The sequence below is a fragment of the Hypomesus nipponensis genome, chromosome 25 (assembly GCF_054491055.1).
Source record: "Hypomesus nipponensis isolate SF chromosome 25, ASM5449105v1, whole genome shotgun sequence".
NCBI lineage: Eukaryota > Metazoa > Chordata > Actinopteri > Osmeriformes > Osmeridae > Hypomesus > Hypomesus nipponensis.
In genome coordinates, this window is record NC_140385.1 from 8,200,926 (window position 1) to 8,223,605 (window position 22,680).

A 22,680-nucleotide genomic window follows, 5' to 3' on the forward strand; every position below is an offset into this window, starting at 1 on the left:
TAAATAATCTGTGTGTACTGTACGTCTTCATTTTTATTTTTATTTTATTTTTTTGGGGTAAATGCAATATATTTCTTATTGGGACAGTGGGTTAATCTTGCACGGGGTGTATCTGTTTGTGTGTGTTTAAGTATCAATGTCTGTCAAGGTAATGTTTTTTTTCTGTAATTGAACTTCAAACGTTATTTTTCCTGTGTTCATTCTTGGTTTTTATTCTTGAGTTTTGGAAATGTGTTATGTTTTGTCTTTCCTCTTTGTTGACCTGTGTCGGGATGCTTGATGCGACTGCTGCATGCTGGGATTGTGCAGGAAAGGTCAAAGATGAAGGGGCATGGTTGGAGTTGGGGTTTGACCTCCGTCTCCTTTTCTCTGTCTCCATCTCTCTTTCTCTCCTCTCTTTCCCTCCTCTTCTCTATCCTTCCTGCCTGCTCTCTCTCTCTCTCTCTCTCTCTCTCTCTCTCTCTCTCTCTCTCTCTCTCTCTCTCTCCCTCCCCCAATAGAGTGGCTTCACCCCTCTGCACATCGCTGCCCACTATGGGAACGTGAACGTGGCCACTCTTCTGCTGAACCGGGGGGCAGCGGTGGACTTCACAGCCAGGGTAGGAACCCCTAACCCCAGCCGCCACCACCCCCTCTATTGCTCTGTGGCTGTCAGCCATGACTCCGTGCACGCTGTTCACACCGACCAGTCTTGGGTCACAGCGGAACGGACCGCACGCTCACTCTGACGTGAACATGGGCACCCGCCTGAACCCAAAGAACACTTGACAGACACACACCTACTCAAGACCTTTTAGACTCTGTTGTCAGCACTTTAACTGCTCTCTCAAACAATGGAGCTTCTTGACTCCGGTTGCCCCCCCCCCCCTCTCCTCAGCTCTTTCTCTCCAGCTCTCCTGTGTGGGTGGGCTCCCCACCCACTCCAGTGGAGAACCTCACGCACTGAGAGTGTAGGGGGGGGGGGGTGGAGGGAAGGGAGGGAGGGAGGGGGCCTTTGCTCCAACTTTGTCTTTCAGCACTTTTCCTTTCACTCGTAAAGAGGATTTCCAAGGAAGAGGGACAATGGTTTGGCTCCAACTGAAAGACTAGTTGAAGGTCATCAACTCAAGTCGCTCTCCGCAGGCTCTTAAGGCTGTGTACGAGCACGACTCTGATATCCGCGGACTCAGCAGTGCCAGCACAGCTAGAAACCTTTCCCCTGTAGTCGCAGAAACGGAAAAGATAGATTTTTTTTTTTCTTCTTCAATGTTTGACTCCCTTTTTCAGACTCCGTGTATGTTTATTACACAGTCATCATCTCTCGTGTTTCCCATGGTGCCTCAGGACCAGGCTGAGACCCACGGGCTCAGCCCGGTTAGCTTCCAGGATTTCAAACGCACCAGGACGTCGGCTGGGTGCCAGCATGACACTGCAGAAACCAACCCTTAGAAAGATCTAGAGCGCTGTGTCAGCACGGATGTATTATGATGAGGCAATAATGTGTTCCGCCCCAACCCACCCTGACAGAAACGCACACTGTCGGTTCGAATGTTCCCTGTGTGCTGCGGGGAGAATGTGCTGAGTTTGTCTTGTGGGTTCTACTCCTCGGAAGAGGGGAACATCCTGAGCTTGTTCTGTGTGTGGTTCCTCCTGCAGAACGGCATCACACCCCTGCATGTGGCCTCCAAGCGGGGCAACGCCAACATGGTGCGCCTCCTTCTGGACAGGGGCTCCCAGATCGACGCCAAAACCAGAGTGAGTGCCCCGCTCCCTCCCGCCCACACGCGCGCACACACACACACCTTTCTTCCGCACACATTCAAACGCACACACGCTGTGGTAATATGCTAGGCATGTGTGTGGATTGTATGCTTGACTGTGATTTCACAGTGTTCCTGGCAGTAGAGAGCATCAAACTCAGCCTTGAGCCTTTTTTTTCTTCTGACATTTCATGTGAAGCAAGTATTGAGTGTGTGTGTGTGTGTGTTTCCATGCCCTTGTTAGTTAGGGGGGCCTTGGTGAGTGTGTAAGTGTCAGAGAGTGTATAACTCATCCTGTTAGTGTGAGTACCCAGCAGTGGGTTTGTGAGTCTGCAGAAAAACCTTGTGTAAAAGCTTTGTTTGGATGCACTGCCTGGTAGCATCAGTGTCCTTGATGGTTTCTCTTTGAATCAACTTGTGCTTTCTGTCTTTCTTTCTTTCTTTCACCTCTCCTCTCATCCCCCCTCTCTACCCACCCACCTCTATGTACTCCTCTCCATCTCTACCTACCCCCCTAACCCACCTACCCTCTCCTCCATCGCTCCTCTCCTCTCATCTCTTCAAATCCTGATCCGTACCACTTTACCGTTGTCTGAAAAGCTCTCTCACTAAATGAGACCTCTCATAGTTAGACAAGCTTCCTGTCCGGTCTTGAGTCAAGTGTCTGAGCGCCACACGAGCCCTCTGTGTCCGTGCGATATCTTAGAACAGCAGGTGGGTGTTTAGTTTGTGCCAAGGGTGGCACTGGGGACAGTAGTCATCCCTGTCCTGAGGCTAAGGTCCTGGTCAGGACAGTGGCATCACCCCAGCTGCTGTTCCCTGGCACATCCTGATGTATGATAATCCCCGGCCTGCCGCATGTAAACAACAGCGAGTAAACAACAACAACAAAGGCCAACAAAAGCTCTGCCCAAACAGCAGGCCGTAGTAACGTGGTTACGCAAGTCGGGTTGCAGGTTTATTTGAGCTTGATGGTGAATGGCCTGTCTGACCTAATATTTTTTTGGGGGGAATGGTGAGGATTTGTTTGAATGCGTGTTTGTGCTGTGTGTGTGTGTGTGCGTGCACATGCATACGATGTGTGCCCAGAAGGGAACAGTGTAGTCGAGGTGGCATTTGACACACCAAGCGCGTATTCCCCCCCCCCCTTATGGTGACCGTGCCATGTGCGCTTGTTTTGCAGGACGGCCTCACACCCCTGCACTGTGCAGCCCGGAGTGGACATGACCCTGCGGTGGAGCTACTGCTGGAGAGAGGAGCGCCCATGCTGGCCAGGACCAAGGTGGATATACACACAGACCAACACACACACACACCTTTTCACATTCAGTCTGAACGTCTGGACACAGCAATTACATACACATGTACAAAGTCTTACTTTCCAGCTAAGCCCCTCTCTGTCACTCTGTCTCTCTTTGTCTCTCTCTCTGTCTCTGTCTCTCTCTCTCTGTCTGTAGAACGGTCTGTCTCCTCTCCACATGGCGGCGCAGGGGGACCACGTGGAGTGCGTCAAACACCTCCTGCAGCACCAGGCGCCTGTTGATGATGTCACGCTGGACTACCTGACGGCGCTGCATGTGGCGGCCCACTGTGGACACTACCGGGTCACCAAGCTGCTGCTGGACAAGAGGGCCAACCCCAACGCCAGGGCGCTGGTACAGAACACACGCACACACACACGCACACACACAGTTTTATCACCACCATTCATGCACAGCATGTCAACATGTCCCTGTTGGTGTGTCCGATTCCTGCTGTTTGATTAAATGTCCCATATGCGTGTGTGTGTCCGTGTGTGTGTCCCCTGCAGAACGGCTTTACCCCTCTGCACATAGCGTGTAAGAAGAACAGAGTGAAGGTGATGGAGCTGCTGGTCAAGTATGGCGCTTCTATCCAGGCCATCACAGAGGTAGGCCCCTCCCCACTGGAACACCTGGACACACACTGAATAGGACAGACCTGACGAGTGGATTGAAGAACCAAGAGCAGATGTTACAGACATGCAGATGTTATTTATTCTCAAATGTCACTAATACCTCTTTCCCTCCCTTCCTCTTTCTCTCTTTCCCTTCCCTTTCCTCTGTTTCCCTCCCTGCCTCCCTCCCTGCCTCCCTCCCTGCCTCCCTCCCTCACTGCCTCCCTGCCTGCCTCCCTCACTGCCTGCCTCCCTCACTGCCTGCCTCCCTCACTGCCTGCCTCCCTCACTGCCTCCCTCCCTGCCTCCCTCACTGCCTCCCTCCTGCCTCCCTCCTGCCTCCCTCCTGCCTCCCTCACTGCCTCCCTCCCTCACTGCATCCCTCCCTCACTGCCTCCCTCCCTCACTGCCTCCCTCCCTCACTGCCTCCCTCCCTCACTGCCTCCCTCCCTCACTGCCTCACTGCCTCCCTCCCTCACTGCCTGCCTCCCTCCCTCACTGCCTGCCTCCCTCCCTCACTGCCTCCCTCCCTCACTGCCTCCCTCCCTCACTGCCTCCCTCACTGCCTGCCTCCCTCACTGCCTGCCTCCCTCACTGCCTGCCTCCCTCACTGCCTCCCTCCCTCACTCCCTCCCTCACTGCCTGCCTCCCTCACTGCCTCCCTCCCTCCCTCACTCCCTCCCTCACTGCCTCCGTCCAGTCTGGCCTGACTCCCATCCATGTAGCAGCCTTCATGGGTCACCTCAACATCGTCCTGCTGCTGCTGCAGAACGGAGCCTCACCCGATGTCAGCAACATAGTGAGTGGAGACGACCACAGACACCGTCTGTGTGTGTGTCTGTGTGTGTGTGTTAATGCTGACTCGTTTGTGTTTTATTTGTGTGTGGGTGTCTGATATCAAGTTTGAGACGATGATATTGAGTGAGTCTGGAGTACACCGCCGATAACGCCAACATGACTGTTTTAGAGTCTGACTCTTGCATCTGTGTGTGTGTGTGTGTGTGTGTTCAGCGTGGGGAGACGGCGCTCCACATGGCAGCCAGGGCTGGACAGGTGGAGGTGGTCAGATGTCTGCTGAGGAATGGAGCCATGGTGGATGCAAGAGCCAGGGTAAGAAACGCCCCACCTACCAGGATAGAAACACCTCACCTACCAGACCAGTTATAGAAACACCTCACCTACCAGGATAGAAACACCTCACCTACCAGACCAGTTATCGAAACACCTCACCTACCAGACCAGTTATCGAAAACACCTCACCTACCAGACCAGTTATCGAAACACCTCACCTACCAGACCAGTTATTGAAACACCTCACCTACCAGACCAGTTATCGAAACACCTCACCTACCAGACCAGTTATCGAAACACCTCACCTACCAGACCAGTTATCGAAACACCTCACCTACCAGACCAGTTATCGAAAACACCTCACCTACCAGACCAGTTATCGAAAACACCTCACCTACCAGACCAGTTATCGAAAACACCTCACCTACCAGACCAGTTATAGAAACACCTCACCTACCAGACCAGTTATAGAAACACCTCACCTACCAGACCAGTTATCGAAAACACCTCACCTACCAGACCAGTTATAGAAAACACCTCACCTACCAGACCAGTTATAGAAACACCTCACCTACCAGACCAGTTATCGAAAACACCTCACCTACCAGACCAGTTATAGAAACACCTCACCTACCAGACCAGTTATCGAAAACACCTCACCTACCAGACCAGTTATCGAAAACACCTCACCTACCAGACCAGTTATCGAAAACACCTCACCTACCAGACCAGTTATCGAAAACACCTCACCTACCAGACCAGTTATCGAAACACCTCACCTACCAGACCAGTTATTGAAACACCTCACCTACCAGACCAGTTATCGAAACACCTCACCTACCAGACCAGTTATCGAAACACCTCACCTACCAGACCAGTTATCGAAACACCTCACCTACCAGACCAGTTATCGAAAACACCTCACCTACCAGACCAGTTATCGAAAACACCTCACCTACCAGACCAGTTATCGAAAACACCTCACCTACCAGACCAGTTATAGAAACACCTCACCTACCAGACCAGTTATAGAAACACCTCACCTACCAGACCAGTTATCGAAAACACCTCACCTACCAGACCAGTTATAGAAAACACCTCACCTACCAGACCAGTTATAGAAACACCTCACCTACCAGACCAGTTATCGAAAACACCTCACCTACCAGACCAGTTATAGAAACACCTCACCTACCAGACCAGTTATCGAAAACACCTCACCTACCAGACCAGTTATCGAAAACACCTCACCTACCAGACCAGTTATCGAAACACCTCACCTACCAGACTAGTTATAGAAAACACCTCACCTACCAGACCAGTTATAGAAACACACAAGGTTTTCATGCAAGGCTCCTTATCCCCGCACTCATGGAATGCCAAACCCCATTCTAATCCGTAACTTGACATAGTCCAATAGAATGGTGTTGATGTGTTGACCTTCACCCCCCCCAGGAGGACCAGACTCCCCTCCACATCGCGTCTCGCCTGGGCAAGACGGAGATCGTCCAGCTGCTGCTCCAGCACATGGCCCACCCTGACGCCTCCACCACCAACGGCTACACCCCCCTGCACATCTCCGCCCGGGAGGGCCAGCTGGAGACGGCCTCTGTGCTGCTGGAGGCCGGGGCCTCACACTCGCTGGCCACCAAGGTTTGTAGGAGGAGGAAACACACACACATTAGATACACACATATGATACAGGACAATACCTACAAACACATGCCATTACGCACACATTACTGGGACAATATCTCATTTGATGGATGACTGCTCAACCTGTAGAGCACACACCTGGCCAGGAAGGTGGGACTGAGTCTTGGGATGCATTACCTTGGAAATGAATTGAGGAGGGTGATGGGTCACTTCAGGATTTACATTTATCATTTAATGGATTCTCAGTCAGCACAATAAATCAGTGCTGATGTATTCCTGTGCTCAGGGTACTAACACAAAGCTGAGTTTATGGCGCAGTGAAATTGCAAAGCAATAGGTCTCTGCCTCCCTCTCTCTTTGTTCTCTCTCCCCTCGCCTCCTCTCCCCTCGCCTCCTCTCCTCATCCCATCCTCCTCTCTCTCTGAGGGATGGGTGTGGTCTCAGCTGTGTGGAGAAACACATCCGGGAGACAATGGTGCTGAGAGAGACATCATGTTTGACAAGCTGCCTGTCAGACCATCCCCCAACCCCCCATTCCCACCCGTCTACATATCCTTCATCAAATAGTGATTTCAAGCCATAAGATGATCATCTATTGTCCTTTTCTTCTGTTCTGTAGCAACTCTTATTGTTAAAAATCTCTGCTACTGTTATAAATATCCTCCAGAACATTCCGTGCCTCTGCTGTGTGGTGTATCAGAAATAATTGTCCCTTTTTTACAAACAAAGGGTTCCCTCCCTTTCTGGGGCTGGGTCAATAACACACTAGTCATGTGACCGAGAACAGACCACTACCAATCAGAGTGGCTCGTTTCTCTACCAATCAGAGCGGCAAGTTTCTCTTCAGAAGAGCATGACACAGGAGCTCCCCCTGGTGGTGCTGGGGATGTTAGCATACATCGCTGAGGGAGACGTTGTGCAGGTGGACCCAGAATGGGTTTGGGCGATTACAGCAGGTTGCATCATCTTTGTTGGTGCACAGTGACATTTCCCCAGTGTTGATTGTCTTGCTGGTTGTTTCTCATTTGTGTCTGCAGTATTTGCAAGGCTGAAATCGTATTGTTTTTTTATCTGCGACTAGCAGCTCTATCGCTGTTTATATGTGTTCATCTGGGTGGCCCTATACACGTGTGTGTGTGTGTGTGTGTGTGTGTGTGTGGGCATTTAAGGAGTGTAAAATGCAGCGTTCCTTTGTCTTTCAAGTGATGCAGTGCGTCTGTGTCTCTCTACACAGAAAGGGTTCACTCCCCTGCATGTGGCGTCCAAGTACGGAAGCCTGGATGTGGCCAAACTTCTGCTCCAGCGTCACGCTCCTCCAGACTCTGCTGGCAAGGTAAGCCTCATCTCCCAAGACCGGATTCAGGTTTGAATTTTAACTACGCATGGAAGTAGGGTTACCTCCACTCACTTTGTTGTATTCCAAAAAATGTGTTGATGAAACTAATTCATAATTCAACTTTTACCGGGGTGTACAGTATATTTAAATTGCTTTGGTATTTCTGTATTGAGGCTATGTTGACTGCAAGAATGCCGGTAAGCATAGTTTAATTCAAGTAAGCTGTCTGCTTGATTTTATTAACTTAACTTTTTGTTTCTTTATTTTAGGTAAGACAGATAAGCAGAAATATTATTTTCTTCAAATCTGCTCTTTTCCTTTTTAATAAGGACCCTCCCAAAGAACCCCCTAGCAACCCTAGCCCTTGCTCTTTCGTATAAAATAACATAAGAAACACAAAATATTGCTTAATTCAAATTAACAAGCAGTTCTACACTCCATAACCCTTCTGACCAACCCTGTGTGTGTGTACGTTGACCACTCCTAACGGCTGCTTGCTGAGTTAACCGCTGGTCTAATCCACCTGCACTCACCCTCATCCCTCCAGAACGGCCTGACCCCTCTCCATGTGGCAGCGCACTATGACAACCAGGCGGTGGCGCTCCTGCTCATGGACAAGGGGGCCTCCCCCCACGCCACGGCCAAGGTGAGACCGTCCACGCCGTCTCCCCTGGAGATGGGAGGAGAGACGGGGGTCAGCCCCGCCGCGGAAAGTGGGGGTTCTCTCTCTGTGTGAGTGTGTGAGTGCACGCTTGATGGCGTGTGCGTGTACAGAATGCGTGCGCCTTACACCTGTGTGTGTCCCCCTGCCCCCCTCCCCCAGAACGGCTACACCCCGCTCCACATCGCCGCCAAGAAGAACCAGATGGACATCGCCACAGTGCTGCTGCAGTACGGCGCCGAGACCAACCCCCTGACCAAGCAGGGGGTGACGCCCCTCCACCTGGCCTCCCAGGAGGGCCACGCCCACATGGCCGCCCTGCTGCTGGAGAAGGGCGCCCACGTCAACACGCCCACCAAGGTGCCTTTAGACACGCCGCCATCTTTGGGGCCGTCAGCGTTTTTCGCCGCGCTAGTTAGTACTGACACACCAAGTCAACGTTTTTCAGGTTAAGTGGGAGTAGTAGTTGACGACACAAACTGTATACTGTATTGAGGTTTTCTAATACTGTGTTCCCCATTTGAGGACTCTTGTTTAAGCAGAGGCCTTCTGTAAGAGCTGAGTATGTTTGGAAACTTTATAAAGGGAGTTCATCAGTCGTGAGCTGAACTACATTAAGGGGGTATGTTGTGCCTTAGGGAGTATATAACTAGATTGAGGCAGATGAGGAAACATCCGGGCTATTTTGGGAGCAGTTTGGAGGCTCTTCTGGTCTGTAGGTGAACTCATTCCAGTGGGGACCAAAGCTGTCTGGCCTTGTGTGCCACAGTAAAGGCCCTGTCACGCACACCCACAGAATCTCCTGGCTAATGAGGTCCCTGTCTGGTCCCTTTCTCGTACACACACACACTTTTAAAGCAGGCTGGCAGTCAGCAGTCAAAGAACACTCCCCATTTACCACACAGTTTTGTCTTCAGCCAAGCAGATCGGCCTTCCTCATAACCTCCTTCTAAAAAGGTGTGTGAGAAGGAACGATTGACAAACAACCTTCTGATGTGAGACACGAGGCCAGAACAGCCCTTCCCCACCCAGCTGTACCACCCAGCACAGGCAGGACTGCCCTGTCAGCCACATCACACACACAGCCCTTCCCCACCCAGCTGTATCCCCCAGCACAGGCAGGACTGCCCTGTCAGCCACATCACACACACAGCCCTTCCCCACCCAGCTGTATCCCCCAGCACAGGCAGGACTGCCCTGTCAGCCACATCACACACACAGCCCTTCCCCACCCAGCTGTACCACCCAGCACAGGCAGGACTGCCCTGTCAGCCACATCACACACACAGCCCTTCCCCACCCAGCTGTACCACCCAGCACAGGCAGGACTGCCCTGTCAGCCACATCACACACACAGCCCTTCCCCACCCAGCTGTATCCCCCAGCACAGGCAGGACTGCCCTGTCAGCCACATCACACACACAGCCCTTCCCCACCCAGCTGTACCACCCAGCACAGGCAGGACTGCCCTGTCAGCCACATCACACACACAGCCCTTCCCCACCCAGCTGTACCACCCAGCACAGGCAGGACTGCCCTGTCAGCCACATCACACACACAGCCCTTCCCCACCCAGCTGTACCACCCAGCACAGGCAGGACTGCCCTGTCAGCCACATCACACACACAGCCCTTCCCCACCCAGCTGTACCACCCAACACGTCACACTGCACGACAAACCCTCACCTCGGGGGCTGTTCACATCTCTTCGGAGAAAGTTCCGGCGTCTCCTCTGCCTCCCCCCCCCCGCGCAGGCCTTACAATGCTGCCACTCTGACCGGGGACACCAGACACACAGCAGGGAGGGACAGACAGTGTCTGGTGTGTGTGTGTGTGTGTGTGTGTGTGTGTGTGTGTGGTTCAGCCCCTGCTCTTGTCTCCCTCCCCCAGAGCGGCCTCACCTCCCTCCACCTGGCCGCCCAGGATGACAGGGTGGCCGCGGCCGAGATCCTCGCCAAGAGCGGCGCCGACCTGGACCACCAGACCAAGGTAGGGGACGCCGCGGTGACTGGCTGCTCCGCTCGGCGACGTGTCGCCCGATCCACGCATCGTTCCGCGGATCTGCTCTTCTCGCCCGCGACGTGTGTTCCGCTCATGGCTGACTGTGATTCCTTCCCTCCTCCCCTCCTACAGTTGGGCTACAGTCCGCTGATTGTGGCGTGCCACTACGGCAACGCCAAGATGGTGAACTTCCTGCTGCAGAACGGCGCCGGCGTCAACGCCAAAACCAAGGTAGGCCTTCCGTCCTGGAGCATCTCCACTTCCTGGATGACCAACAAGCTCCAATAATGTAGTCTGCTCCTTCAGGCACAATACAGAGCACGTTAACGAAATGTCTGTGGATGAGCTCAATGTCTGATTTCTATACTGGTGTACAGTACTATGCACTTTGTAAAGCTCTCTCTTGGAAGTCGCTTTGGATAAAAGCGTCTGCTAAATGAATACATGTAAATGTAAATGTACAGTATATCGATGTGCTGCATCTCTTGCCTCAGCGCGTGTTCAGGTCGGGTCAGAATGAGGGGTGTGTTTCTGTCTCCCCAGAACGGATACACTCCACTGCACCAGGCTGCCCAGCAAGGGAACACACACATCATCAATGTGCTGCTGCAGCATGGAGCCAAGCCCAACGCCATCACTGTGGTGGGCACCGCCATCTGTCCGCACGCGCACGGAAACGAGACACGCGGAAACAAGACACACGCTCACACACATACGTGGAGATAGGACACACACTCACACACACACGCCCCTTCCTGCTGACACACGCATGTATTACAAGAACATACTGTGCCCTAGGTCTTATGCATACATTCATTCTGTCTCTCTGTCGCTCTCTGTCTGTGTCTCTCTGTCGGCTTGTCTCTCTCTCTCTCGTGTGTGTGTGTTTTGTCCTCCAGAATGGTAACACTGCTCTGGCCATCGCCCGTCGCCTGGGTTACATCTCCGTGGTGGACACCCTGAGGGTCGTCACTGAGGAAATCATTACCACGACGACGGTGAGTCGCACTCGTGGTTCCTGTGACCACGCCGCATAGTCCTGCTCAGTCCAAACCCCTATAACTGTCCTACTGCCATCAGCTGCAACATGACAGAACTCGGCCCCTTTGAGGGTATTTTGAGGGTATTACTAACAGTGTGACCCAGTAAGGAGGCTGTGTTTGAGCCTTCTCACGGCTAGACTGGGTGTTTAAGTCCATGGTGTTTTCCTTGATGGCGTCTAGACGGTGATTGAGAAACACAAGCTGAACGTCCCTGAGACCATGACTGAGGTGCTGGACGTCTCAGATGAGGAAGGTGAGTCTGACACACGAGCTTCTCACTCACACACACACACACACTCTGGCATGCAAGTACACGAACACACACACACACTTACACTCTAAATGGAACAGACCTTTCACTGGCATCCCAACCATGTGTAGCCACATGGGCTAAACACGCTAGCCCAGCTAGCTCAGTCCATTACGCGACATGATTTACTGGCTTGGCATACAGTATTAGCACCTAAGTTAGCCTTAGCCCTGGTGCTAAGGCTACGGTGGCTACCCTATAGGGTTTTCCTCTACACTACTCGCTAGTAGTAGAAGTGGCTAGTGACCTGACTGTGCTATGTACCCCTCAGTGTTGAAACAGAATGAGGATGATGTTCTGTCGGATGACTCCATGGATATGGAAGGTACACCAGGGCACTGTGTGAGCTGTGTGTGGAGGTTGCTGTGGTTACTACAATATGGTGTGTCACAGGAGGGTTGCTCTGGTACATTGCATGGTGTTAGGTGGCATAGTTAAATAACACTGTCACATTCTAACATTAACCTGAATTACTGATAGACCTGGAATACAGCACAGCATGGTGTTGGATTTATATAAAGAGGGTCATGTTGGATGTAACACCTATAGCTTACAGTGGAGTACTCCTATATTCCTGGCCTATATTCAGACAGACAACCACTGTGCTTATGTTATGTTATAAATATCAGGATTTCTGTCAGGATTTCACCCAGATAACTTCCCCTGGGAACTTCTCCCTGGGAATGTTCTATGAAAATGATTTCATAGTTCTTTGGTTTCTCCAACACAAACCCCAGTGATGTGTTCTGTGCTTGAGCTTCACTCAGCCCCCTGGAGGCTCCAAACTTTTCAAGCTAGCAACACAAACAAGACTTTGACTTCAAAGATAAGTTGTAATCCCCAGAAGGAAGGAACTGCGAGCATAGAGATGAGCTGGGCCTGGAGTACTGTTGATATCTGAGAACCCTGAAGTGCAGCTAAGTTAAGCTCCTTGGAAAACTCCTGCTGTTTCAGGGTTCTGTTTTATTTATCTGTTCCCCCCCCCCCCGACAGATACTGGATTAAGGGAGTCAAGCCACACTTATCTCCAGTATTTCAGTAGGCCCTATAGTTACAAACCAAACCTTTCTTTAAAAGCTTTTTATTTAGTCATCAAAGATTGCTGTTTGTTTTGGGGAAACTTCCGGTACAATTGTCCCCACCCGATGCTCTCGTAAACACACTAAGGAAGCATGGATTTCTGCTTTGACAGTTCACCTTCATCACCGTCCACGATGGCCCATCACTTACCTGGTTCAGTCACACCAAACCAAATAGGCTAACAATAACAAGGTGTAATGCTGTAACAATGTATCCTTGTTTGAACTCTTCCCTCCCCAGGAAGCCAGTGTGCTCTTGACATCAGCCCATGCTACAGTATGTCTCACTGTGTTGTTCTGCTGGGCCAGCCAGCCTCGCTTGAGTTCACAATGCATCCTTCCCCCCCCCCCAGTCTTCCACTGATCCAACATGGATTCAACCGGTCGCAACTGGTTCCTTTACCCACCTTAAACCAATCCAGCCTGATCCGAAAACGGTTATTTCTCAGAGGAAGAAGGAAAGGAAGGTTGCATTTGGAAGCAGATGCCATGCTCTAGACAGGCTTCTTGCGCTTGCTCCGCCCCCTGCTGATCGGTAGTGGTAACAGCGGCAGTAGAGCGCTGTCTGAAGGACACCAGCTTACTGGGAATCTGCTGCCTGCTCGCCGTAGAGGGTACTTGTGTCCAAGGCTTCCTATGACATAGTGCTTCATTCCAAGAATATGCTTTGATCTGGTGTTGTGTTTGTGAGAGGGAGAGTTTGCATGTGCGTGTGTGTGAGCAAGAGAGAGAAACAGATTGTGTGTGAGAGATGAGAGAGAAATCTGCTCTCTCGCCTGTGTATGCGCGTAGTGTGTGTGTGCGCGTGCGCTCCCTGCGTGCGAGTCGAGGACAGCTTGTCAGGTGTGTGTAGAGTAGCGCCGGCCACGAAACATTTCCGCCGAGGGCCCGAACACGTGGCCCCACCGAGCTCTCCAACAGCGCCCCCTCTCTCCCTGTGCGCGCGGCCCAGGTGACGACACCATGACCGGGGACGGGGGGGAGTACCTGAGGGCAGAGGACCTGAGGGAGCTGGGGGACGACTCGCTGCCCGGGCAGTACCTGGACGGCATGAACTACCTGCGCTACAGCCTGGAGGGGGGGCGCAGCGACAGGTGAACACACACAGACATGCTGTACAAACAGACGCACACATGCACACACACACAGACACACACAACCGTACTGTACTATGCATAAACACCCAAAGATGCTGTATACATATACATGCATACACGCATGCATACCCACAGCAGGAAGGGGGGTGAACTCGGCTTGACTAACTCTCTTCTCTCCTTTTCACCATGCTCACGTAGTAGAATACAAAGGTACGTATCAGACATTGCGTGTATCGCTGCAAACCGTATTTGCAACAGTCGTGGCCGCTTTACGACTGGCAGTTCGCGACTTTGCAATCCCCCAAAGCGGGACACTTCGTAGCCACGCTTTTCAGTTACCGTGGCCACGGTCTCACCCTTTTTCCCCGCTTCTCAGTTCCGACAGGTCGTTCACGCCCAGTCACCACGGTTACTACTCCCCCAAACACGGCGGGGGGATGGAGGAACTGCTGAGCAGCCAGCAGGTAAGGCCGAGCTGCTGACTCAGCAGAGACACACTTCACCTCACTACCCCAGCTACACAGGAAGCAGGGAGCCTCAGCAGAGACACACTTCACCTCACTACCCCAGCTACACAGGAAGCAGGGAGCCTCAGCAGAGACACACTTCACCTCACTACCCCAGCTACACAGGAAGCAGGGAGCCTCAGCAGAGACACACTTCACCTCACTACCCCAGCTGCGCAGGGAGCCTCAGCAGAGACACACTTCACCTCACTACCCCAGCTACACAGGAAGCAGGGAGCCTCAGCAGAGACACACTTCACCTCACTACCCCAGCTGCGCAGGGAGCCTCAGCAGAGACACACTTCACCTCACTACCCCAGCTACACAGGAAGCAGGGAGTCGCAGGGGGCATGTCCACAATACCAGACGGGCTCCACCTAGAAATGCTGTGGACTTCGACGCAGCAGAAGATGTCGGCGGCGTCGGCCCCTAACAAGTGTTTTTTGTCTCGTCGTCGTCGGGCAGGTTTCGTCCCTGGCCAGGGACAACGAGAGGGACTCGTACCGCCTGAGCTGGGGCACGGAGAACCTGGACAACGTGGCCCTGTCCTCCAGCCCTGTCCACTCTGGGTAGGCACAGCTAGACACTGCAGCAACCAGCACACACACACACACACCACCCACGGGACACACGTACTCAGGCACGCGCACAATCGCACCCCTCCTCTCTTAGATCATCTCTTGTAGTTTCTGTCACATACTGAGGGTTGACTTGAGGGACATGGAATAGAGGCTTTGTCCACAGAACCGTTACCACGTCCATCCTGCGCCTTGGAAGTGGGAGCTTGTCACGTCCAGGGATTGGAAGGGTTGGGGGTGTGGATTCTTTCTCTGTGTCCCAAGTCGCTGTTTCTGGTCCACAGTTTCTTTTGATGTTGTCTGCTCTGGTGATAAAGCTCTGGTGATGTTTGTCCCTTGTTGTACCCGTACCTCTTCCTCTCTCTCTCTTTCTCTCTCTCTCTCTCTCTTCCTCTCTCTCTCTCTGTCTCTGTCTCTCTCCCTCTCTCTGTCTCTCTCTCCCTCTCTCTGTCTCTCTCCCGCCCTCTGTGTCTGTGTCTCTCTCCCTCCCTCCATCCCTCTCTCTCTCTCATGGGGTGTGTGTTCTGCTTTCAGCCGCTCCTCTCCGTGCCCTGACCATGGAGACAGCAGGTGACCTTCTGCACCCTGGTTCACTCCTCCTCTTCCTCTGACACCGTGTTTTCCTGTCAGAGGCGTGTGTGTGTGTGTGTGTCACAGTCTCATACCTTCTCTGCCTCTCTGCTATCGGTCAGGGTTGTTGCTTTGCCAAGCTGGGCTTGATTCCATCTCATCTCTCTGTCCAGGAAGTGAGATGCTATTCCATCTCAAGAACTGACAGAGAATGACTCGTTCGGATCGTGAGCTGGAATCCTGATGAATCTCTGAAAGGAAGTTAACATGATATTCAGAGCTGTGTATGCCCATGGCAGCAATACCTAGAGATATCAAGAGACGCAGAAGGTTGAAGATGTAGTAATACGTTTGGTCATTTAAAAAGGTCTTGTGAGATTGTCTCCATTAACATATTTTTGTGTTCTATCATGATTTCCTTTTTCCTTTGGCGAAGTTGACTCAAGTCACAGCCTAAAGGTTTAGAAAAGGCACTTTTCTCGTCCTCATCATCATTGGTGGCTCATGGCGGCCATTTTAAGTGGAGTTTCACAGTTTCCCCCCAAAGTAATGGTGTGTTTCTTAACCGTGTTGACATTGTGCTGGTCCCGTCTAGTATGTGTGTCAGTCATGTTTTAATGGGTCGTTTGCTAAACCATAACATCCTGGTTTGACCGTGTGGCCACGTCATCCTGCTCACTCAGTAAGTGGTGTTGGAATCACCCCCGCCTCATTCACCGTCTGTTGAAAAGCGCGTGGCTTTGCATGAGGGTGTGAAACTGTCAAGCGTCACCGTGTTTGGTCAAAGGCGATGCGTTATCGGCCTCTCGACCAATGTTGTTCCCTCTGTCCCCGTCCCCTCCTCCTCTTCTTCACGCCGCTCTCCCTCCTCCTCCTCCTCCGCCCCAGCTTCCTGGTCAGCTTCATGGTGGACGCCAGGGGCGGAGCCATGCGGGGCTGCCGCCACAACGGCCTGCGCATCATCATCCCTCCCCGGAAGTGCTCGGCGCCCACGCGGGTCACCTGCCGCCTGGTGAAGAGGCACCGCCTGGCCTCCCTGCCCCCCATGGTGGAGGGGGAGGGGCTGGCCAGCCGCGTGGTGGAGGGGGGCCCATCTGGAGCCCAGTTCCTCGGGTGAGAGAGAGAGGGAGAGGGAGGGAGGGACTGGGGGAGGGAGGGACTGGGGGAGGGAGGGACTGGGGGAGGGAGGGACTGGGGGAGGGAGGGACTGGGAGGGTGGGAAGATCAGCAGTGTGTGGGAATACATATCAAGAGTGATGGTGAAAAAGAGCTGTGTGTTGGATTGAAATTGAGAGAGAGTGAGACAGAATTAGAGAGAGAGACAAAGCAGGACTGACTGGAACGCCCTAGTTCATCTCTACTGTGTGTGTGAGAAGCTGATATTGTCATTTTGCCGCCCCCTTGAGTTTCTCAGATTAATTTCACCCTGCCTCCAGCCTTACTAAACCTGTCTCTGCTCTCAACCCCCCTCAGAGCCAGGGCTGTTACCTCTGCACGCTTGGTTTTCTTTTAACAGCTGGGCCGAATTCTAACTCTTACCTAACCCCTGTGCCGACCAGCCCTCACAAACAAGCAGTCTTTTCTAACAGACAATCTCCACAAACAGAAACCTCACTCCTCATCTGCTTTGCCATGTGCCAAGGCACCGCGCCACTGTCCTGTTAGTATTCTACCCTCTGGTGGTAACTGCAACGACTGCTAAAGGCCCCTTTCATGTATAATGCTTCCACTTCACCACCAAAGACAAAGGCAGGAGCTTTTCACCCAAAAATGTGTCAAACCCCCAGTCTCACTCACCGTGTAAACCAGTCACTCCGGCCCACAGGAAGCCAGCCGCCCGTAGTGTGTGAACCAGACAGGGACCTCACAGCCTCATTTGACCACTAACCCCCCAACCCCCCCCCCCCCCCCTCCACAACCCCTGTGTGTGCTCTCTCTCCCTGCTGCCACGGCCGGACAGTAAGCTCCACCTCCCCACGGCCCCGCCCCCTCTTAACGAGGGCGAGAGCTTGGTTAGCCGCATCCTCCAGCTCGGCCCGCCAGGGACTAGATTCCTCGGGTAGGGGACAAACAACAACAACAACAACAACCACAGCAGTATATGAAACACGCCATTGGATGCTGGTCCCATGCTCCTCCTTCCATTCCACCTCTTAGAATGTTGTGTTTGTGTCTTGTGTGCTGAGCCTTTTTGTTTGCTAGCGTCTCGTGCCCTGTTTTCGTAAATGATCTAACTGTAGTGTTGGTTGTCGACTGTGCTCGTGTTCGTGTGATCTTTCGCTTTCCCTTTTTTCTTTGGCTTCCGTGGTTGGCTGTCCCGTGTTTTAGTGCTGTGTGTTTTCCTCGTGATTCTGCTTGTTCAATTCTATTCCTCCCCCTTTAAGGATGTCTCTTTTTAGTTTAGCATGATTACCACGCGTGGTTGTAACTCTCACCGCACACACACACACACACTGTCAGGTGATTGTGATTGTGAACCATTACTACCTCATCTAGCTTGATGTTCAATAAGAAGAACACTTGATGGTCACACAGCCACACCCACAGCCAAACACACGTCCACACACACACACGCTGACGGTGGCCCCTCGTCCCCGGTGGCAGGCCTGTGATCGTGGAGATCCCCCACTTTGCGGCGCTGCGCGGGCGAGAGCGGGAGCTGGTGATCCTGAGGAGTGAGACGGGCGAGAGCTGGAAGGAGCACCACTGCGAGCACACCCAGGAGGAGCTCAACCAGATCCTCAACGGCATGGACGAAGGTAAGAGGCTGTGAGGTCATCATCCCAAGACGGGGCACTTAAGCTTTTGCGAAGTGGGGTTTGGTGACAAACTGGTAAATCCCTACCAGCCTGAAGTCAGTAACAGGTCAGGCTGTCTGATCCTCCTGCCCTCTGAACCCCTCTCCCCCCCCCCCCAGAACTGGACCCTCCGGAAGAGCTGGAGAGGAAGAGGATCTGCCGCATCATCACCCGCGACTTCCCCCAGTACTTTGCGGTGGTGTCTCGCGTCAAGCAGGACAGCATCCTGATTGGTCCAGAGGGGGGCGTCCTGAGCAGCACGGTGGTGCCGCAGGTCCAGGCTGTGTTCCCTGAGGGAGCGCTCACCAAGAGGATCAGGGTGGGCCTGCAGGTAAACACACACACACGCACACTGCCTCTCTCTCTCTGTCTCTCTCTCTTTCACACACACACATCGCTGTCACACTCATACACATACTGTACAGACTAAAACACATTTCAATTACATTTAATAAATTAAAGGCATTGATAACACAACAAAAACTACAACGAAAAGTCCAGCGTGATTGAAGCATCCATGCCACCCCCTCCCCGGTTCCCAGGCTCAGCCAATGAGCATGGACGTGGTGCGGAAGCACCTGGGCAGCAAGGCAACGTTCAGCCCCATCGTCACCCTGGAGCCCCGCCGGAGGAAGTTCCACAAGCCCATCACCATGACGATCCCTGTCCCCCAGAGCGGCAGCGAGCCCCCCAGCAACGGCTTTCTGGGGGACACGGCCACGCTCAGGCTGCTGTGCAGCATCACAGGTCAGAGGGCGCGGCTGCCACGTCTGCGGCCGGGCAAAGGCGCCTGGGCACACTCTCTCTCACGCGTGGACGCCATGATCTGAAGCTGCTGCGTGTGTGTGTGTGTGTGTGTGTGTGTTTCCGTCAAAGGTGGAACAACGCCAGCCCAATGGGAAGATATTACAGGAACCACACCCCTGACCTTCATCAACGACTGTGTCTCCTTCACAACCAATGTGTCGGCCAGGTAGCGTTCACACTGCTGTATCACCCTGACGCGCATTCAGGACTGTACAGGGTTTCTGTATTATCTTTACTCTGGTGACTCAGGGTGTGCTGGTGAGGATGTTGTCTGGGCCATGGCAGCTCTTCCAGGAAGCCTGACCTGACGGTTCCTCCCCAGGTTCTGGCTGATCGACTGCAGACAGGTGCAGGAGTCGGTCAGCTTCTCCACGCAGGTGTACCGGGAGATCATCTGCGTGCCCTACATGGCCAAGTTTGTGATCTTCGCCAAGACGCACGACCCCATCGAGGCGCGCCTGCGCTGCTTCTGCATGACGGACGACAAGATGGACAAGACACTGGAGCAGCAGGAGAACTTCACTGAGGTGGCGCGGAGCCGGGATGTGGAGGTGAGGGGGGGGGGGGGGGTGGAGGTGGCAGGAGGGGAGGAGGAGAAGGGAGCAGGGGGGAGGAGGAGACGGTGAACTTGGCCTGAGGTGTGGGGGGGGGGCTGTATTTGGTTGTGCAGAAGATATAAGATTAGAGATGGAGTGTTGGAGAAGGTAGAGGTGAACAAGGTACAGTATGACTAAAAATACATGGAACAAATAGTTATGTTATCACTCAGAGACTCTCTTAATATATTGATCAATTATATAGTCAATGTATGATAAATCATGGTCTGGTGTCTGCTTGCATTCATCCTCAGACCAAAACGTGTTTGTCTCTTCAGGTGTTGGAAGGAAAACCCATCTATGCAGACTGTTTTGGCAACCTGGTCCCTCTCACCAAAAGTGGCCAGCACCATCTTTTCAGCTTTTTTGCATTCAAAGAGAACAGACTGGCTCTCTTTATCAAAGTGAGCAGCACTACTTATCACAGAATATCTAATAATTCTCTCAACTAGTCCACTTCCGATCCTAAGTGTTGATGCTCCCAAACTAGAAGAGTTATAAGAAGAATGTATTCATTCAAAATAATGTTTGAATTCATACTTTTTCATTGTTAATGGTTGACAGTTGTGTTCCTGTCTGATGATTGGTTAATAGTCAGGAGTTGATTTATTGCCTGATGGTTGGTTAATAGTTGAGAGTTGATTTCTTGCCTGATGATTGGTTAATAGTTGAGAGTTGATTCCCTACCCAATGATTGGTTGAGAGTTGATTCCCTGCCTGATGATTGGTCAATGCTGCCTCAGATCCGAGACAACACTCAGGAGCCGTGCGGCCGCTTGTCCTTCATGAAGGAGCCGCGCTCCTACAGGAGCCTGGCTCAGAACGCCATCTGTAACCTCAACATCACACTGCCATCCTACTCCAAGGTACACATGCACCCCCACACATTCACACCATCACATTCACACAACCACACATGCACACGTTCACACACACCCACCCACGCACGCACACACTGCATACTGTACTAAAAATATCACAGCTGATTTATCAGGATAAGCTATTTCAAATTAACCAGGCTTGTGTGTCCATGAGTACACATTCCTAAGTACTAGCATGATATTTGCCTGCAAATGAAAATACAAGTAGACATGCCAAACTATTATTAACGGTTATCTACATGTGTATAAAATCGTATCTGATACTAGACACAGATACAACTGTTGTGTGTCAACTCACATCCACGTTCCATGTTCTTAACTTATATAGTGTGTAGTTGGATGCTGGATGTTGTCTAACACTGTAACACACATCCCCAACCTTTATGAGACCGATCAGGTTGACCATAACATGCGTACCAGCCTAAGTGCACACTTGGCTGCAGACCCATTGCTCTGCTAACCTTGCTTTGCCTGCTCTTGTTTTCTCTCCCTCCACTATCCGTCCATCTCTGTCTCTCTCTCGGTGTCTCTGTCTCGGCCTCTTGCTGCTTCTTGCTTCCCAAAGGATTCCGATTCCGACCTGGAGCCAGATGAAGAGGTAAAACTGTGCCTCTGCTTCTCCAAACAAACTAACTAGTATCTCTGCCTCCACGAGCTGCTCAATGTTGTCCCGTATACTTCCTGTGTATGTGTATATAGCCTTCTTCCTCTGTATATATGCTAAGAGTCTGGATTTTGTGTGCAGTGGTGTCTTTATGGAAGGATGTTATATAATTACAGATGTGCTTGTCAAGTGTCGTGAAGTTAACATCTCTGGGTGTTTAGAACTAACTACAGAGATGGGGCACGCAACAACTTTTTTATCGGTCTACATTCTGTTCACTGCCCCGATCACAATGAGGGAATAGTGTGTGTGCATGCTTAATCGATAGAAATTTTATTTTGGTGATTGACTTTCTATATTCTCCACTTGCAGATCAGCAAGACACTCGAGAAATGTAAGACATTTATCTTAATACCTTAACTGTTTGAATTGACTAAAACCTTCTATAAAGATTTGCTACGTTAACTTTTTTTTTTTACCTAAATGTAATTGTTGAACCTAATATACAGTAACATTGCTTTGATACTGAATACTTAATAGACATGCTGTTTTATACGGATTATAGTCACTTGTTATGATGACAGCAGTGACTGTGAATACCCAGAATGATCCATATATGCCCAGCTTCACCCTCACTAGCCAAGCTTTAGGCCTCACGCTGCTTTTCAAAGTCCTTTAAGTTCCACATGTTTGTCTTTGTCACAAAAACAAAACAACAAAACTGTCACCCAAGTCCCAACGCTTTTCTTTTCAAGACATAACCCATCACTTCTTTTTTTTTTTTTTGGTTCTTCAGACAGCACCATGTCTTCGCGTTAACGATTTCATCTCCCGGATGCGTATTTAATTTTTAAACTCTTTTTTTTTTTTAATCTTTTGGTTATTCGACACTTGGAGAAAGAGCTCAAACAGACATACTCTACATGTATGCACATAATCAAATCCCATTTACACAGTGGTGATGTTTATGTGACAAGGTAGAGGTCCTCCCAGTATTGTTGACCTGTAGAGACTTCCCGGCAACTGTAGATTACCTACCTACTAAGACCCTCCCTTCCTTCCTTCTGTCCCTCCTTGCTTTTGTCGTTTTTGATAGTTTCCCTTCGCCTCCTGGCATTGGAAGTATATTTGACATGTACCCCAGGATATGTTAATACATTGTATATCTGGTGCCACTGTGTCATTTACAGAATGTTAGCCTGACGTTAGCCTAAATACGGTTTAGTCCGTATAACTTCAAAACATCGTTCATACATGAATTCACTCTGTAGATTTGAAAACGGCTTCATGTATGTTTTAGTTTTAGAACATTAAAGCTAATAATGTGTACTTCCTTTGGTGGCATTCAATTGGCATACATTACATTAGTCTCCTTGCAATGTGAGAGGTCATTTATTTACGATACAGCTCAGTGCATTCAGTGACCGAAAGTT

General features: G+C 51.4%; 1 protein-coding gene across 1 annotated transcript in view; it reads left to right on the top strand.

Annotated features, from left to right (window-relative positions):
- Positions 1-22,680, top strand: part of ank2b (ankyrin 2b, neuronal) — a 130,354-nt gene that overhangs the window by 83,666 nt on the left and 24,008 nt on the right. The window contains exons 8-38 of the mRNA XM_084690971.1: positions 501-599; positions 1,636-1,734; positions 2,923-3,021; positions 3,197-3,394; positions 3,550-3,648; positions 4,355-4,453; positions 4,666-4,764; positions 6,181-6,378; positions 7,616-7,714; positions 8,265-8,363; positions 8,541-8,738; positions 10,268-10,366; positions 10,511-10,609; positions 10,922-11,020; positions 11,278-11,376; positions 11,602-11,674; positions 13,763-13,904; positions 14,284-14,371; positions 14,879-14,982; positions 15,526-15,561; positions 16,450-16,674; positions 17,522-17,620; positions 18,166-18,320; positions 18,479-18,690; positions 18,902-19,106; positions 19,236-19,332; positions 19,489-19,717; positions 20,041-20,166; positions 20,506-20,628; positions 21,209-21,241; positions 21,620-21,641. Of these exons, the coding sequence (XP_084547097.1) occupies positions 501-599; positions 1,636-1,734; positions 2,923-3,021; positions 3,197-3,394; positions 3,550-3,648; positions 4,355-4,453; positions 4,666-4,764; positions 6,181-6,378; positions 7,616-7,714; positions 8,265-8,363; positions 8,541-8,738; positions 10,268-10,366; positions 10,511-10,609; positions 10,922-11,020; positions 11,278-11,376; positions 11,602-11,674; positions 13,763-13,904; positions 14,284-14,371; positions 14,879-14,982; positions 15,526-15,561; positions 16,450-16,674; positions 17,522-17,620; positions 18,166-18,320; positions 18,479-18,690; positions 18,902-19,106; positions 19,236-19,332; positions 19,489-19,717; positions 20,041-20,166; positions 20,506-20,628; positions 21,209-21,241; positions 21,620-21,641 (3,751 nt within the window). The remainder of the gene's footprint in view (positions 1-500; positions 600-1,635; positions 1,735-2,922; positions 3,022-3,196; positions 3,395-3,549; positions 3,649-4,354; positions 4,454-4,665; positions 4,765-6,180; positions 6,379-7,615; positions 7,715-8,264; positions 8,364-8,540; positions 8,739-10,267; positions 10,367-10,510; positions 10,610-10,921; positions 11,021-11,277; positions 11,377-11,601; positions 11,675-13,762; positions 13,905-14,283; positions 14,372-14,878; positions 14,983-15,525; positions 15,562-16,449; positions 16,675-17,521; positions 17,621-18,165; positions 18,321-18,478; positions 18,691-18,901; positions 19,107-19,235; positions 19,333-19,488; positions 19,718-20,040; positions 20,167-20,505; positions 20,629-21,208; positions 21,242-21,619; positions 21,642-22,680) is intronic.